This window comes from Pongo abelii, chromosome X (genome assembly GCF_028885655.2).
Source record: "Pongo abelii isolate AG06213 chromosome X, NHGRI_mPonAbe1-v2.0_pri, whole genome shotgun sequence".
Classification (NCBI taxonomy): Eukaryota; Metazoa; Chordata; class Mammalia; order Primates; family Hominidae; genus Pongo; species Pongo abelii.
This window is the reverse complement of record NC_072008.2, coordinates 162,297,923-162,313,511: the sequence shown is the minus strand read 5'-3', so window position 1 is coordinate 162,313,511 and position 15,589 is coordinate 162,297,923. Positions and strand designations below refer to the sequence as shown.

At 39.3% G+C, this 15,589-nt stretch overlaps 1 protein-coding gene across 1 annotated transcript in view; it reads right to left on the bottom strand.

Annotated features, from left to right (window-relative positions):
- Nucleotides 1-7,381: 7,381 nt before the first annotated feature.
- Nucleotides 7,382-15,589, bottom strand: part of SPRY3 (sprouty RTK signaling antagonist 3) — a 160,871-nt gene continuing 152,663 nt past the window's right edge. Inside the window, exon 3 of the mRNA XM_002832329.6 lies at nt 7,382-10,691. Within this exon, the coding sequence (XP_002832375.1) occupies nt 9,716-10,582 (867 nt within the window). The 5' untranslated portion in view covers nt 10,583-10,691 and the 3' untranslated portion in view covers nt 7,382-9,715. The remainder of the gene's footprint in view (nt 10,692-15,589) is intronic.

Below are 15,589 nucleotides of genomic sequence, written 5' to 3'. Positions count from 1 at the left end.
ATTCTACATGGCTCCTTAGAGAGTCCTCAGTGGGAATAATCTTCAGGGGGAATAATCCTCAGTTGCCTATAGTAGTAAACAGATCAATAACATGCCCTTGGATTGATGTTCCTTCCTTTCCTGGCTCACCTTTCTCAGTCCCTTCTCCTGTTTTCTGAATCACTTCCCTCAAATAAACTAACCACATGCAGCTCATTGTTTCAGGTGGGGGGAGCTGTTAATGTAGACGGCACAATGGAGTGGTACAAATGCTAGTGATAAACTGAGTAAGATGACTGAGAATTGACCATTGGATTTAGCAAGGTAGGATCATTGGCGACATTGAAAAGAGCTATTTTGGTGGAGGGTTGGTTTAAAAGCTTGGCTAGAGTGAGTTCAAAAGAAAAGGCTATTTTCCCATTGATGTATTGCAAGGTCATAGGATGGGAGTGGAGGCATGGAGGAGGTGGGGTATGGGAGGTGTGATGAGAGAGAAGTGTGAAGCAGTCCTTTCAAAGAGTTGATTTGAAAATAAACTGAAGAGAGAAATAAAGTAGAAATACCCGGTGGTACTAAGGGCACGCTTGAATGTACCGTTTTGTGTTTTTCTCCAATCACATTCATCTGTTTAGATGAAAATGTGGAACAAGTGATTATATTTAAGGTTCAGATTTTGTCAGGCAAGTATGCTAGAGGGAGAGAGGGAATGTAATCTGGGTAACAAGGGAGGTCAGAGTTTGGGTGTATGATGGATAATAAACAATTGGGGATTAAACATCATATTAAAAATTATATACAAGTCATGTCAAGATATGCTCTCAGAGTGTAAGGAGGCACTATTAATAAATTAGAACTATTAATAAATTAGAACTGTTAGAAACAGGTATTATCTGAGACAGTCCTGGGCAAATCGGGACGTATTATAATCCTATTAATGTAGCCATTTTTATACTGAAAAGGAGATTGCAGTAGTTAAGAGCACAAAATCTTTAGAGTCATGGTTCCTGGGTTCAAAACCAGGCACAGAAAAAGCTAACTTGCTAAAGGTGGCTTAACACATGGTGGAGCCAGCTACAATCCTTTAGATGAAACCCATCAAGCATCGTTCCCTGCATTGCACACTCTCTTGTGTATTATCTATATCTTCTGATTCTAAATTCAGTGCTGCTTTTGGACTTTAGGTATGCTCTAGCCTCTTATGCAGTAATTACTCTTTATTCTCATTCTTGGCTTCAGTCTCCATCCTGTTTATCTGGAGTGCTCTTGAAATAGATTTCAGTTTCAACTATTAACGCCTACCACAACCAAATTTGACCCTTCCTTCAGAACTACAGATTGAGTCTGATGTTTCATTCTGTTCACCTGCACTTTATGCAGCTCATACCTAGGCTATTGTGTTAATTGTTGCGAGGCAAAGTACAAGAACTTCTTCGGCAGTGTAATTACTAGCAAGGAGCTCTTTGGGTCTATATTTTCTAGGAAATCATAGGCCCCTATATGGCCTCTAAACAACCCAATTTTTCCTGAACATAGGTCATCACCTCTTAATTACCTGAAAGGAAACCCCTGCCTGAGATGAATCTGATTTATAAATATTTGTCATTATACTTTTAGGCCTCTTGATTTACACGAATTCATTGTCTCTCTACCCTCCCCTTAAAAGGGAGATATTTCAAGATGAAATGAGAATATATTTACCAAATAGATTTTTAAAACTTACTTGTAATGTGACATATAGAATTACCTAGTTTAATCATGGCATGTTTTACATTTTTTAGTATGGTTCAAATAAGAAGACAAAGAAGTGCTTTATTAAATACATATATTTTTGTATTTAAAAATAACTTTCAAATAAATACTTAAAAATCATTGGCAAAAATGACTGATGAATTGGGAATGTATATTATAATTTCAAAATAAGGAAGACATAAGAGGCTCATTTTATAAATGGTACAGAATTTTATTTTTAACAAATAAACAAGTAGCCGGATGTATGACTCCTAGGGGAGTAGAAGTGGCCCTCTCTGGAAATTCATAATATCCAGGATGGATAGGATGGGATTGGATATGGATATCCTGTTCTGGGGCTCTGGAGTTCAAGAAATGTGTTTCTTGTGGTTACAGATTATTCTGGGAGTACTAGATCCTCAAATAATCTATTTCCTCAGATGCGCCAAGTCAGAAAGCCCCTTTCCTCCATTCTGGCTTCTACAAAAGAAGCTCCTCCTAGTGGGCAACCCTCCCCCTTGGCTTTCCATGGGTACTGCCTTTCAGAAGAGACATCCTTTTTTGACCTTCTCCCTTCAACCAGGACCAGCCTTGGGAATGGGATCTACAAGTTCCATAGAAACCCTGGGCTAGTTCAGTACTAAGGCCGTGTTGTGGTTGACTGAGTATAAGAAATCCAGATATCCCATTGCTTTTATATTCTTCTTGATCCCTATTCCAGCAAGGGCAAGAGAAAAATGTATGACCTCTTTCCTCAACTGCTGATTTTGATTGTCACTGAGGCCAACCTCAGTTTAAAGGCACATACGACCTACACAAGTGTTCAATCTTGTTACATGCTATCAGGTAGACACAATACCCAAATGAGTGACTAAAATAAAAACAACTTTTATTATGTTGTTTTAGAGACTCAGCCCCACATATATGTTATACATTAATTCCCTTGCATTTGTATAGAACCTTGTACATTAAGAAAAATGCTTCTGCTTTAATGATTCTCACACACTCTCTAGGCTTTATTACGTTCATTTTACAGATGAGAAAAGCAAAGGCTCAGAGGAGGAATGGGGTAGAGATAGAAGCAGTGTAATATAAAGACAAGAATTCTGGCCTAGGAGTCTGCAGACCTGGATTCTTATCCTGACTTTGTCACTAACTCACTGTGTGGTTATGAGTAAGTCACTTTCCCTCTCTTAGCCTCACTATCTGCATTTAAGGAATAAAGTGAGTGAATTTTCTCAAATCTGTTTGCATATTATAATCATCTGGGAACTTTAAAAATCCATTCCTCAACACCTCCAAAGATTCTGATTTAATTGGTCTCAGGGTACTGTGATTTCCACAACACCACTTTGACTCAGAAAAAACCAATCCAGGGAAACCACAAATCCAGTCTGGTATTTCTCTGTGAAGGAGAGAAACCTTGTCATTTGATATAAGATCTAAGTACTATGGAGCATGTCCTAGAAGGGAGTTTGAAAGGCAGATAGTGTTAGTGGCATATTCTAACTTTGAACCTCTAGGAGAGAGGCCAAGTCTCCATCCATCTCTCTCTCGCTCTCTCTCTTTCTCTCTCTCTCTTTCTTTCTTCTGCTGTCTCCCTTTCTCCTCCCCCCGACCCCATAGAATCATTCCAGATGAAGAGCTATAGGAGTTTGGAAAAGAAGAGTGTTGATATCAAGGACAAAATAGAGTTCAAGGTACAACTGAACCAAGTAGTTAGTAAATGGTGTTTTAGGTGAGAGAAACACACTGATTATAGAGCTTTTTTCTTTCACATACCTCATTTTCTTAACCTTTGTTTTTCTTTCTGGATCCACATTTACTATTACTTCCCATTACTTTTTTCTTTCTTTCTTTCAATATGGTTTATGTATTAAGAAAGGCCTGGGGCCTTCTCCTCTTTGGGAGGCCTTCACCTCCATTGGAAGGGGACCATTAAGAAAAAAATTCACAGAGTAGAGTTGTTTAAGCCAACTAATCTCTAGTGTAAAAATGAGTATTCCCCAAACTAATTCTGTTAAGCCTTGGTGTGTGAATCCCCATCCAAGGACACATGATTTTCTATCCAAGACTATAAAGCTGAATATCAGAGTCTTTTGGAAACTTCATATAAATAATTTTCTATATAAAGAAATGCATATATGAATAACTAAATAATTGGTAGACATTAAAAAAATGAGTGTCCCTTTCCTTGCAGTTTCTTTGTAGTGTTTCTTTTTGTTATCAGAGTGGTAAGACTTTGAAGATGAGGATTAAAGTACTTTAGGCCTTAGGACATAGGTTCAAAATGACTCTTCAGGGTTCACATATGGTCAACCCCATCTTGTTACAGTAAGAGAACATACCTGTGGCTTGATGTTAAAGCCTCATGTTAATAAAGCTAGGGTATTTGCCTACATTACCACTTCTGTTTTCAGCAGTTTAGTTAGTTCTTCAAGGACCTGGAAGCTTCCAGAGCCTCGACATCTCTGTCTTTTACCATCAGAGACATGACTATTACCTGGTATGGTCAAAAGGATTGCCAGGTTAGTTTGGGAATGACAACGTGTGAGTTATAATTACCCTCTTCTTTTTCAGGAGATTGGCCAACAAATACATATGGGAGCAAACATATATAACTTGGATTGTAATGACAGCAAGATTGCTAACAATAGTCAGTGTCATTCCCAAAATGTCTTTCCTTATTTTGTCCATCCTGGCCTTTAACAGGAGCAACATTGGTAGTGTCATGATCTTATCTTTGAGAGTGAAAATAAGGATATGGGCCTAAACTAGGATAAAGGGACCAAGAATTTCAGTCCTACAAAATCTTATCAAACCTTCAGCCAAAGGTCCAAATGGGGCACTAATGCTTTTGCTTTATGTGACAATGATCTATAGGACACAGGGAATTCACACATATGTGAATAAAAGGTAGCATAATTCTTAGAATGTGTCTGTGTCATAATTAGTGGCTGAAATATTTTTTAAAAAGCCAGCCAACCAACTCATTGCTTTATTTTCATGTTACAGAATACCTTGTTTAGCCATTTTTTCCCCAGCATTTATTGACTTGACCAGTTTTCCTGCTATTATGCTCATGGAACCTAAAAGAACATATGTGCATTCACATACATATTTTGACTTAGACATGCTTTTTGATTTCGATAATATGAAATTCCTTTTTATATTAAGAAGAAAGATATTTTGAGAGTTTGTTACTCCTTTAATTAAACAGGAAATTAATTTCCATATAAAAAGAAGCCCTTTAAAGCAAGCTAGAGAATAAATAGGTTCAGGAAGGCAAACATAGTACAGTTCTAAGAGCCACAATAAAGCTTTATTTACTTTAAAGGTGGTAGGTTATCTCTAACTTCGAAGGAATGTGATTAAAGACATAAGGTAAAAGCACCACCCTAGTGTAGCACTTTAAATTTAATCTCCCTATATTCATATAATTGCCTTACTGTTTATAGTGGAGCTACAATCCTTCCCATTATTGCTGAAGCATGAAATGCCAAGGTACATATTTAAGTGCCCACCACGCACTACCCAAAAGTGTAGAAGGGTTAATATCACATGGGAAAGAATTTGACTAATGAGATGAGAGCTAGCAGATGAATTCACCTCCTTTCCTCTACCAGGTGGGCTGTATGGAGATGTAGTAGTTTCATATGGTCTGTCATAAAAAATTGCGAAATTAGCTTGCCAAGGAATAGACTGTGGCCAACTCATTGACATGCTTTTTATTTGTTCTTCTTTCTTCCCTCCCTCATTAACCCTTTCCTTACTCATACTACCCTGGATCGTACATAGCTTTTGCTTCAAACTCTATTTTTTAAGAAACTGAGGCTAAGATACCTGGAAATTAGGAACTCTGGCATGAAGTCATAATTCCACTCAATTTTCAGAACTGTGTGACTTTGGACAGGTTATTTTCCCTCTCTGTGCATCCCTTTCTCTAGCTATAAAATGTTGACATTGGACTAGATGTTCTTTAAGGGTCCTTTGGCCAAGTTAAAGGATTCAGTGTGAAGGAGCTGTTGGTAAAATGTGTTATACGGACCAGTGGTCATCAGTGGTTTGCTTACATTTGAATCAGAAGAGTGCTCTCAATATAATCAATAAGGTTGAATGTTAACAGCTCTAACAAATCTTAAGCTCCAAAAATAGTCTCAGTTATACTTTGTTCAAAAAAAAATTGAATTAGTTTTCCCTGGCCAATAAAGATAAGGCTAATAAACTCTTACCCTCTTTGGCACAAGTGAAAATACTCCATTAATAGCTCTACATCATAAGCTAAGAAATGGTAACTGGCTGCAAGCATGTTTTCAAAGGGAATAGTGGAAAAGTTTGTAATGTCACCATTTTGGGAGCAAGACAGCTAATATATGATGCCTGTAACTATTGCTTTACTCTTAACATAGCAACATACTTATTGTAACTCCTAGGTTGCAGGTGGACCAGAGTTAGGGAAAGAATTATTCACCATTTGAGGCTTGTTACTCCAGAATGGTTTACATTGTGCTCCAGCCTTTTATATCTGACTCTGGAGCATGGACCTGGGAGTCAGACACCCTGGGTTCAAATCTTAGCTCTACTGTTTACAATTGTTACCTTTTGGCAAGTCACTTAACTTCTCTGTGCTTCAGTTTTCTCATCTGTAAAATAGAGATTGGAATGATACCTATGTTATAGAATTGTGAGGAATGAATGAGCTAATATAAATAATATGCTAAAAATAGTGCTTAACATATAGTAAGCACTATGTAAGTATTCACTATATTTATTATTGCTATTATGATTAGGGAAGATGGGCTGGAACCACAGGAAAACTCTTGGCTGATGCCATATGAAATGTATCAAGGAACCAATATGTGGAAGGCAGTAGAGTTAGGGGCCAACAGATGATTTAACTGCAAAAAAATGCTAAGCAGGAAACACCCTCTAAATATCCCTGTTTATACAGGACATGACACAAAGTAGAAAAATAATGAAAACAGAGCCTCCCTGCAGGATTTAGAGTTCTTTCGTATATATTTTAAATATACATGTGCAATACATTAAAATATATAGAGATGTGTGAATATATATTTACATTATATATATATATATATATATATATATATATATATATATATAATCACAGAAGGGATACATATGCACACTCACTCACACGTCCATGCGCATACCCCAACAGGACCCATCTATACGTAAAGCAGATGCAGTCCATATCAGGCCAACTTGGACACAAGTGAAAGCCCTGACTCAACAGCAGATTGCAGATTGCAACTGTATTTGAGTAACCCTTCAATTTCTTCTACCAAGTGTAAGGCCATTTAGAAACACACTGAGAAAGGCTCCTCTGGGTATATGGCAGAACCCAGGGCCCCTCTGGCAGTGCACAATTTGCCTGAGTTAGGACTGCAAGATTGGGATATCAAGGAGCTATCAAGGAGGAGGGGCTCGTGTTATTTTGGGGCCTGAAACTAATAAGCAAACATCCGTAGAATAATTTAGCTCCAGGAACAATGCACTAGTGTCAGAGAATCCCTAGATAACTGAGCTCTAAGCACATTTCAGGCAGAAGCAGAGAAGTGTGTGTTGCTACTCATCACCATCCGGCTTGACCCAGAGAACTGGGCAGAGCTTTTCAGGGTAGATAAGTGTAAAGTACAATCAAGCAGACTTGTAAGATTAAAAAGTTACTTAAAATTGAAGGATCTGAAAGCAACATAAGAGGTTACAGGTATTGGTTTGGGTTTATAAATGTTCCAAGAAGCCTAACCTTATATATGGCACCATTTGCAGCAATATCATTAACATTATTAATAATCATCATAACATATTTATATATACAAAAATAGAGCAAAGCAATTCTAGAAGAGGAGGTGTAAGTGAAGGTGTGGGGCTCTGGCAGCCCAAATGTCAGTACACTTCAGGAAGATTCAGAACCAACAAAAAGTGAGTGGCACATATTTCTGTAATATGTATCCAACAAAGGGACATGGATGTCCCCCTTCCCCCGTGTACGACTATACACTTCTCCACCCTGCAACACACATCCATGCACACTCTGAAAGAGATGATCTATAAAGTTAGAGTCTGGAGGTCTTAAACTAAGTTGGAGCACCTTGATTTCAAGCAAGTGCCCTCAATCTCTGAATTCGTCAGTGAATTTTGGATTCACTTATAGAGGGAAACTGTATAATTCTTGTGTCTTTTAGCAGCAGTCTTTAGGAGCCTGCCATCATCACTGCAGCTTTTTCCCATTGAAGGGGGTTCACAGCACAGGCTCTCTGTATTTTTTAAGAGAGAAGTCAGTTCTCTAAATTATACATCTTTCTTCTCAGTTTTTCACTGTTGCTGAAATTTAAGTTCTCAGGCAGCTGCCATTGCAGACAAAGCCAGGAGCAAGCACAGTGTGTGCAGCAAAGAGTAGATGCAATGGCGAAGATACAGCTTGGTTAGGGCTTCTTTAAGCTTTTCTTTTCCACACTTGAGCTTCTACAAGGTGACAGAGCCAAAGGTGATGTCCACTGGGGGCAGCCTCAACACCTGATAGTTAATTAGCTACCCACCATGCACTGGAGAAAGGCCACCACACTAACTTGGCATGGTTCCTGAAAAGTAATTGAATGGGAATGGCTTTCTGTCACTGTTAATAGAGCCCTAGGAAAAAGTCCCATGACTCAATGTGGTACAGGGGTAAGAATACTGAACTAGGAGTCAGAAGGCCTATATTCCAGTCTCAATTCTGCTGTTAACTCAGTGTGTGGCCTTGGGGGCAAGTCCCTTCCTATCTCCAGGCCTCAGTTTTCCCATCTGTAAAATAAGGGCATTGAACTAGATTAATAGTTAAGATTCCTTCCAGCTCTAACGTTTTATGACTTTTTATGTCCATTATTAATGCCTGAGCCATGCAGTCTCAGGGAAGTTAGCTTCTACGAGAGAACATATTTCTGTATCCTTTGCTTTGTTCATTTAGCTATAAAGCACGTCTGCCTTTGGCACTTGGGTCAGACATACAAAGTTATGAGCATCCTGATTTACTATCCTACTCAGCATGCTAGTGGAATCTGTCAGTACTATGAGTTGATTATTGAGAAAGGGAGAAAAACTCCAACTAGTTAAACCTGGAAATATAAGATAACTTCGCCCCATGTGCTCACAAACAGGTGAGAGTGGTTGTGAGCACACACACACATCGGGATACACACTATTGCTAGTGATCAGTTCATTACAGTAATCCATTTCCCTTAATAAAAATTAGTAAATAGTATAGCATAGCAAAGTTTGGCGTCTAAGGAAACATCTATGGAAAAACAGCACTTTTGGACATGTTAGAGAAAGAGGGACAGGTAGAGAGAGACAAATATAGATCAAATGAGACAGAAATACAGGCAGAGAAAGGATCAGTCTGAAAAAGGAGGGGAGAAGGAGAAAGGGAGGAAGAAAGAGAAAAAGTAAAAGCAGACAGGGTGAGAATGAAGGGGAAAGGAATACAGAACAGAATAATGAAAGAGGAGAGAGGAATAAAGAAGAGAAGGGCAGTAACAGGGAGAAGGGGTCATATTCCCTGGAAGGTTGAACGCTGTTCCACATGTACCTGTGAAAACCATCTTAGAAGAAAGCTTCCAAAGGCACAGCAGAAAACAGAGTGACGATCAGAGCCTGCATCGAGAGGTATTACACTGGGGAGCCCCTAAACCTCCACGTTGCTGGCCCTGTCAGTCCTCAGTGTTCAAACCTCATACCCATATATCACCTGAATTTGCTATGACAGCCATAAGGGCTGAGCTGGCAGGGTGTAAAGACTGAAGAGGAGTGGGATAGATACTGCGAGAAAGAACAAGGCATCCTGCACCAGGATGTACTTGGTCATTCCCCTGACACTGCAGGAACAAAAGAGGAGAGGCCCTAACTTTGGCTAGTTTATCACTCCTCCCCCTCTCCAAAGATGAGGCCTATGCTTTACTGATGGGGGCTAGAAGGAGAAAAGCTCTGGATCCACCTTGTTGGAAGGTCATACAGACTTTTCCTGGGCCTTGGGGAAGGGTGCACTACCAGAAGAGATCTTTCTGCACACAGTGTTGGTGTGCCTCTTGCAGCGGCAGCCTGGTCGCCGGAGGCTATCATAGCCCTGTTGGCACAGATGGAGGCATCCACGGGTAGGCAGGTAGCAGCACAGGCAGGGTAGGAAGAGGGAGATGAGGCTCATGGCTGCCCAGCGGATGAAGCAAGAACTAGGCCCACAAGAGCAGGGCTCATCAGCACAGTTGTCTTCATCATCAGTGGAGCAGTGGTAGAAGAGGCCCTTGACACAGCAAAGACAAGTGCCATAATCGAGGAGGCTCTCAGCAGAGCAAAGGCAACGCTGGTTGCACAGCCAGCAGGAGGGGAGAGGGCGAGCTGCTGTGCAGGGGACACACTTGCAGCGCCCACACTCCTCACAGATGAAGAGGTGCTCACTAGGGTGCCCTGCAGATTGCTCAGCTTCTCCCTTCAGAGCACCATCAGCCTTTGGGTGGACCCCTGCTCCAGGTTGGGTTCGGATGATGGATTGGCCTGAAGGTGAGGGTGTAATGCTGGCCAAGAGCCTTTGATCAGAGGCAGTGGTGCTATGGGACATTGAGCTGGCAATGCTAGATTGGCTCAGATGCTGAGGCAAGGGCTGCAGTTGATGGCACTGGCTGAGACTGCGGGGGAGAGAAGTAGGCATGGTAGCCAGAGACCAGTCAGACTTGTGGGTTTGCACAATAAGGGAAGGGCTGGAGAGGGCCTGTTTACAGGGGGCTGGAGGCCGTTCCACATAGTCATTGCTAGCATGAGTAGAGCGCAGCTGTTCAATAGGCAGAATTTGTTGAAAATCATCTGTCACCGCAGCATCCATTTTGCCTTGATTTTTTTTTAGCTCTGAGTGGTTTTAAGTCAGGGTGGCACTTATGGTGATAAAGAGGAGCCCTTGTAGTTACATGGATCTCAGGGCACATGAGAAAATCCTAGGAGAGAAGGCATAAAAACAGTAAATGAGAACACACAGGCATAAGTACTTTGCAAGAAACCAACAAAGCTCAGGCCCTATCACCACCGCTACCTTCAATTACTTTACAGTAATCTTCATGCTATACCTTTATTCTGTAATTAACCTCACTTACTTCTTTATAGGCAAATCTGATCATCCCCCCAGACTATAAAGAAGTTTGGGAACAAATATCAGATAGTTGATTCTTTTTGTATTCCATCAAATGCCTAGTTTCATAGGAGCAGCTAGCTCATTCAGGTATTTGCTAGCAGAGACATCCAAGCCTTGGGCATCAGAATTCTAATACAAATGGAACCTAATATTAAATGCAAAGGCTATTTTCTGAAGCAACGCTGAAGGAAAAGAGAAAGCCTCAAAAGTCTCCCATGAGAAGTTGCTCATATATATATATATATAACCAATCAAAATTATCTTTCCAGTGTGAATTTGTGATAAGCAGAAATAAACAGATAAGAAAGGACATTATTTGATTCAGTGAATACAGGCAAGGAGAATGCAATAAAGGCAGAGATACAGCAAACACACAGAGGGTAGGAATTAAGCTGTCTGCAGTGTGGTAGGAATAAAAAAGGCTTCCCAAGAGCATAAGGAAGCCAAGACTAATCATCTTGCAGTTCTCTTCACCTTACTGGCTGCTTTAACTTACTAAGGAAGTGATTCTTTTTAAATGGAATGGAGGCTCCAGAATCAAACTTTTGTACACGTGGGAGTAATACTGGGGATCAAGGAACTATAGAAGACAAGTCCTGAATTATTTCAAAAATCATCTGTAATTATACCTATTACTATCCTAAGTCAACTCCATATTGATGGGACTTACCAAGCAGAATCTGCTTGGACTTCTTTTCTCTATCACTACCTTACACAATAAACTGACTTTCTTAAAGGAAAGTGACATTCTTATACCATATTTAAGCTAAGTTGAGTGTCTAGAAAGCATATGCTTGCATTTCCATTGTACTACAGTCAGGAAGAGGTGGTTGGTCATTCCCTGAAGGATTTTACCAAGCCTAGAACTGATAATGATGATCATGGGGAAAATACTGTACAAATAGTAGACTGCTGTATCACACCACCTAGAAGACTGAAGAGTCAAAAAGGTGTACATGAAGAAACCTAAACACAAATCCAGGAAACATCCTGGAGGCATTAGGACGTAGCAAAACACTAGCATGAATAAAGTATATATTTGAGATCCATCAGATTTCAGGCCTTCTCAAAATAGATCAATTACTCACACTACTGTATGTGATGGATAGCTTGAATGAGTAATAGAAATGAACAAGTGAGAGAGGATGGTGCTTGATTAGGTTTCCATAAGCAAGCAAACATGACACTGAAATGGGCCCAAAGCTCAATAACAGGAAAAACAAGGATGCAGTTCATAAAGGACTCAGTGGCTGATAATATGACCAGATTCAGTTGACTTTTGAGGCTATATCCTCATACAAACCTGATTAGCTGAATTTACATCTGTTCATTATTTGAAAAGATTCAATTTGGTTACAAATAACCTTTTTGGCATATCACATCAAAGAACCAGTCTGACAAAAATTTCACTTTTTAACTAGTTGTTTTGGTGTTAAATAAACGCAGCATAAGAGAATGCAAATAAATATTATGGAAACTCTCAGACTCAAATATTTATGTCACTTTTGTCAAATCACTTGCTTTCTTTGGGCCTCAGTTTCACTACCTTTTGAAACTGAAGGATATGTGACATGAACAAGGTGATCTTGAAGGACCTTGAGCCATTATGGTCTGTATTTCTTTCTATAACTACACAATTTTCTAAAATATTTCTTTTCATCCGTATCTTCTACATCTTCAAGTCCTTGAGGGTAAGGTGGGCAATGTGCCCTTATTTATTTGGGCATTCAAAAGCAAAATGTATGTTTCCTTTATTTACTTGCACTCAAAGGCTCATGCAACCTGCCACCTCTACCTTTGCTGTATCTTTATAGATTCATAGTCTCAGCATTGGAAAGGAACTGGCAGCTTTCATGTAGACACCCAAATAAAAAAGGACACATTGTTCATTTGGCTTGGAAGGTATGTAGATGTAGGAACTTGGGACTGGGAAGAGTCTTTTGACAAATTTATGAGAAATAGATTTATGTCCCATTGATCAGCTAAAGAATATGTAGAGCCCTGCAAGTCCTTTGTACTGTAAGAACAATAATATACATGCTGAATGCGGTTTAGACTAATTGATTTCCCAAAGGAAACTAGATTCAAAACATATTGAAAATTCCAGGAAGCAATAATTTAAAGGAAGGTATACAAGGTCTCAAAGTTACAGGAGATAAACAGGTGAGATTCCAAAGACAGGATTCTAGGGATGTCACTAGGTACCTCAGGGACATGCCCAGAAGGTTGAAAGCTAATCTGGGAGGAATCTAGGTCATAATATAAATGACTCAGAAACAATAATGAGAATTATGTTCAAAGGGGATCCTGTCTGGGGAGCAGAAGGGTACATGGTGTTTAGGTTGAAAAGCTGTATTTCAATATTGATTAGATTTCTGCAAGACTGATAAATTGAGATGCTTGGTTGGATGATTAAAAGAAGCTGTGGGCATTATTTCAGTCTGAAATAATGATGCATTGTCTTGCCTACAAGTAAGGGAACTGACAGGATGAACTTAGAAGGTTTCTTCCTGCTCTGTAGAATCTTTTATTCAAATGGACTGTGGGATCTAATGTGGGAGACCTGCAGTAAGTGGACAGTAGGACCTGAATAAAATCAGAGTGTTGAGTAGGATTTAAGGATTGAATGACAATAAATTGTTTGCCATTCTGGACATGCTGAATCTGATCTGGCTAACAGGATGAACTGAAATAGATACTGTACAGGAAGGTAAGAGGGAAAAATATGTTGAGAAAGGAACAGGCAAGACACTGCTGTAGCACATAGGCTAGATGAAAAACTACCACTAAATGAATGTTTATGATTCAGAAATCCACCCACTAAAGAGCCATTCATTGTGAGCAGCAACAGTTAAGAAACTGTGCAGTTGGCCAATTCCATAGTCTATCAAATGAGAGAGAGAGAGAGAGAGAATGTACACATCACATATTATTAAATAAGAGCAAAGGTGATTACAGGTCTTGGCTGTACATTGATGAGATCTAGTGATTTTTGTCACGTAGTGCCCCTGCAGTAATGAATGATGCATTGTAAACCCACTCCCATCACAGTCTCTCTGGCCAGGTGCTCATAGCTTTCTAAACAGTTTTTCTGTAGCCCTGAATTTACCATGTTCAACCTGAAAAAAATTTCTTTTCTTATGCCAATTTAGGGACTAGAAAGCTAAGCCCACTCAAGAAATGCTAATGTTTGTTAATGAAAGAAAATGTATTTTCTCCCTGGAACCTAAAATCTGCCATGTTGAGAATAAAGTTGAAAACTTTCCTATCTAAAGCCCTTCTATGCTAACACCGTAAGACAGTTCTGATTTCTGTGGTAAATCCTTTCTGATACAGTATGACTCAATGTTGATTTCAAAGAAGAGTGGGGAAGAGGAGACCCTGGCTCTTGTTTTCTCCCACTCTCATGGGTTCAATGCTGTTTTGTACCCTACTGTGTAACGGCTCTTAGGTGTGTTGCTTTTTTCTATGCTCTGCTGTTATATACACTCCTTCTCAGAATAACTGAAAGCAAACATAGGGGGAATTTCTGCTTTGGCTTTATATGTTTTCTTAGTTCTACTGTTCCAAAGTCTGCTCTCTAAAAATCCCTCTCTGTGCAAAAAGCATTTGCATCTCTATCAAAGCACTCCCCCCTTACAAATACCAAGTTGTATATAGTTTACATTACTAACCTCTCTGCCACTGACTGGGCCTCCCTCCTACCGCATACATCTTGTTGGAGCTGCCAGGTTCTCACCACATTTAACTCTTAACTTGTCACTTTGCTACCCTAGTCCTATTCATTACTTTAATGGTTTCATTAAGACTCATAGCAGTTTATTTCAAACCAGGGAGTCTTGCAGTTTTAAGACCTTGAATTTTAAAAGATATAGGTCTTTTAGTGATGAATGATACAGGGAAAAGTTGTAATACCAAATGAATTCACATACTTCTAATCCTGAGGAAAATTCTAAGAAGCAGCTGGTTGTTCACCTAAGAAGCAGGAATTTTTTTTTAAAACTCAAATCCTTTTATATGACACAAGAAATTTAAGTTCTAGTCCTAATGCTAGCTCTACTTTGCTGTGTGGCTGTAGGCAAATGACCTCCGTTCTGGTCCTCAGTTTCTTCATTTGCAAAATAAAAGGAGGGTTTTCAAAGGCCTTTCTTGTCCAGATGCTCTAAATTTTATGTTGGGTTTGTTGGTTGCATTTCTCTGTTTCAAAAGTCTTTAAGGAAGAATTAGTCTCCTTTCCTTTAGGTTCTTTACTTCCTCACTACTCAACTCCTCAACTCTTAATAAATATCTTCAAATCTAAGTCACTCAGATCACTATCTAGACTGTTTCACAGCTAGAGAGACCTAAAAACAGAACACAAAGAGACAAATATATAGAATGTTATAGTAATGTCTTTGTATATGTTTGTTTAGAGGCAAGGAGAGCAAGACCAATATTTCACTGTGGATAAACGGCTAGCCTGTGCCTTATTTGTATTTATGAATGCAGCCGACTCTTTGGGAACATGATTTAACACCTGGTATATCCAAATTCATGTGATAACACATCATGATACAGTGAGGTTTTAATATTCCCAGAAAAGCAACAATAGTTTCCATTTCAAAATAGATTTTCTGCTTAAGAGTTCAAGGTCTGTTTTCTGTTCATCCAACTTGGTTTGCAGAATGAAGAGGTGAAGAATGATAATTATAATTAGCTTCATGG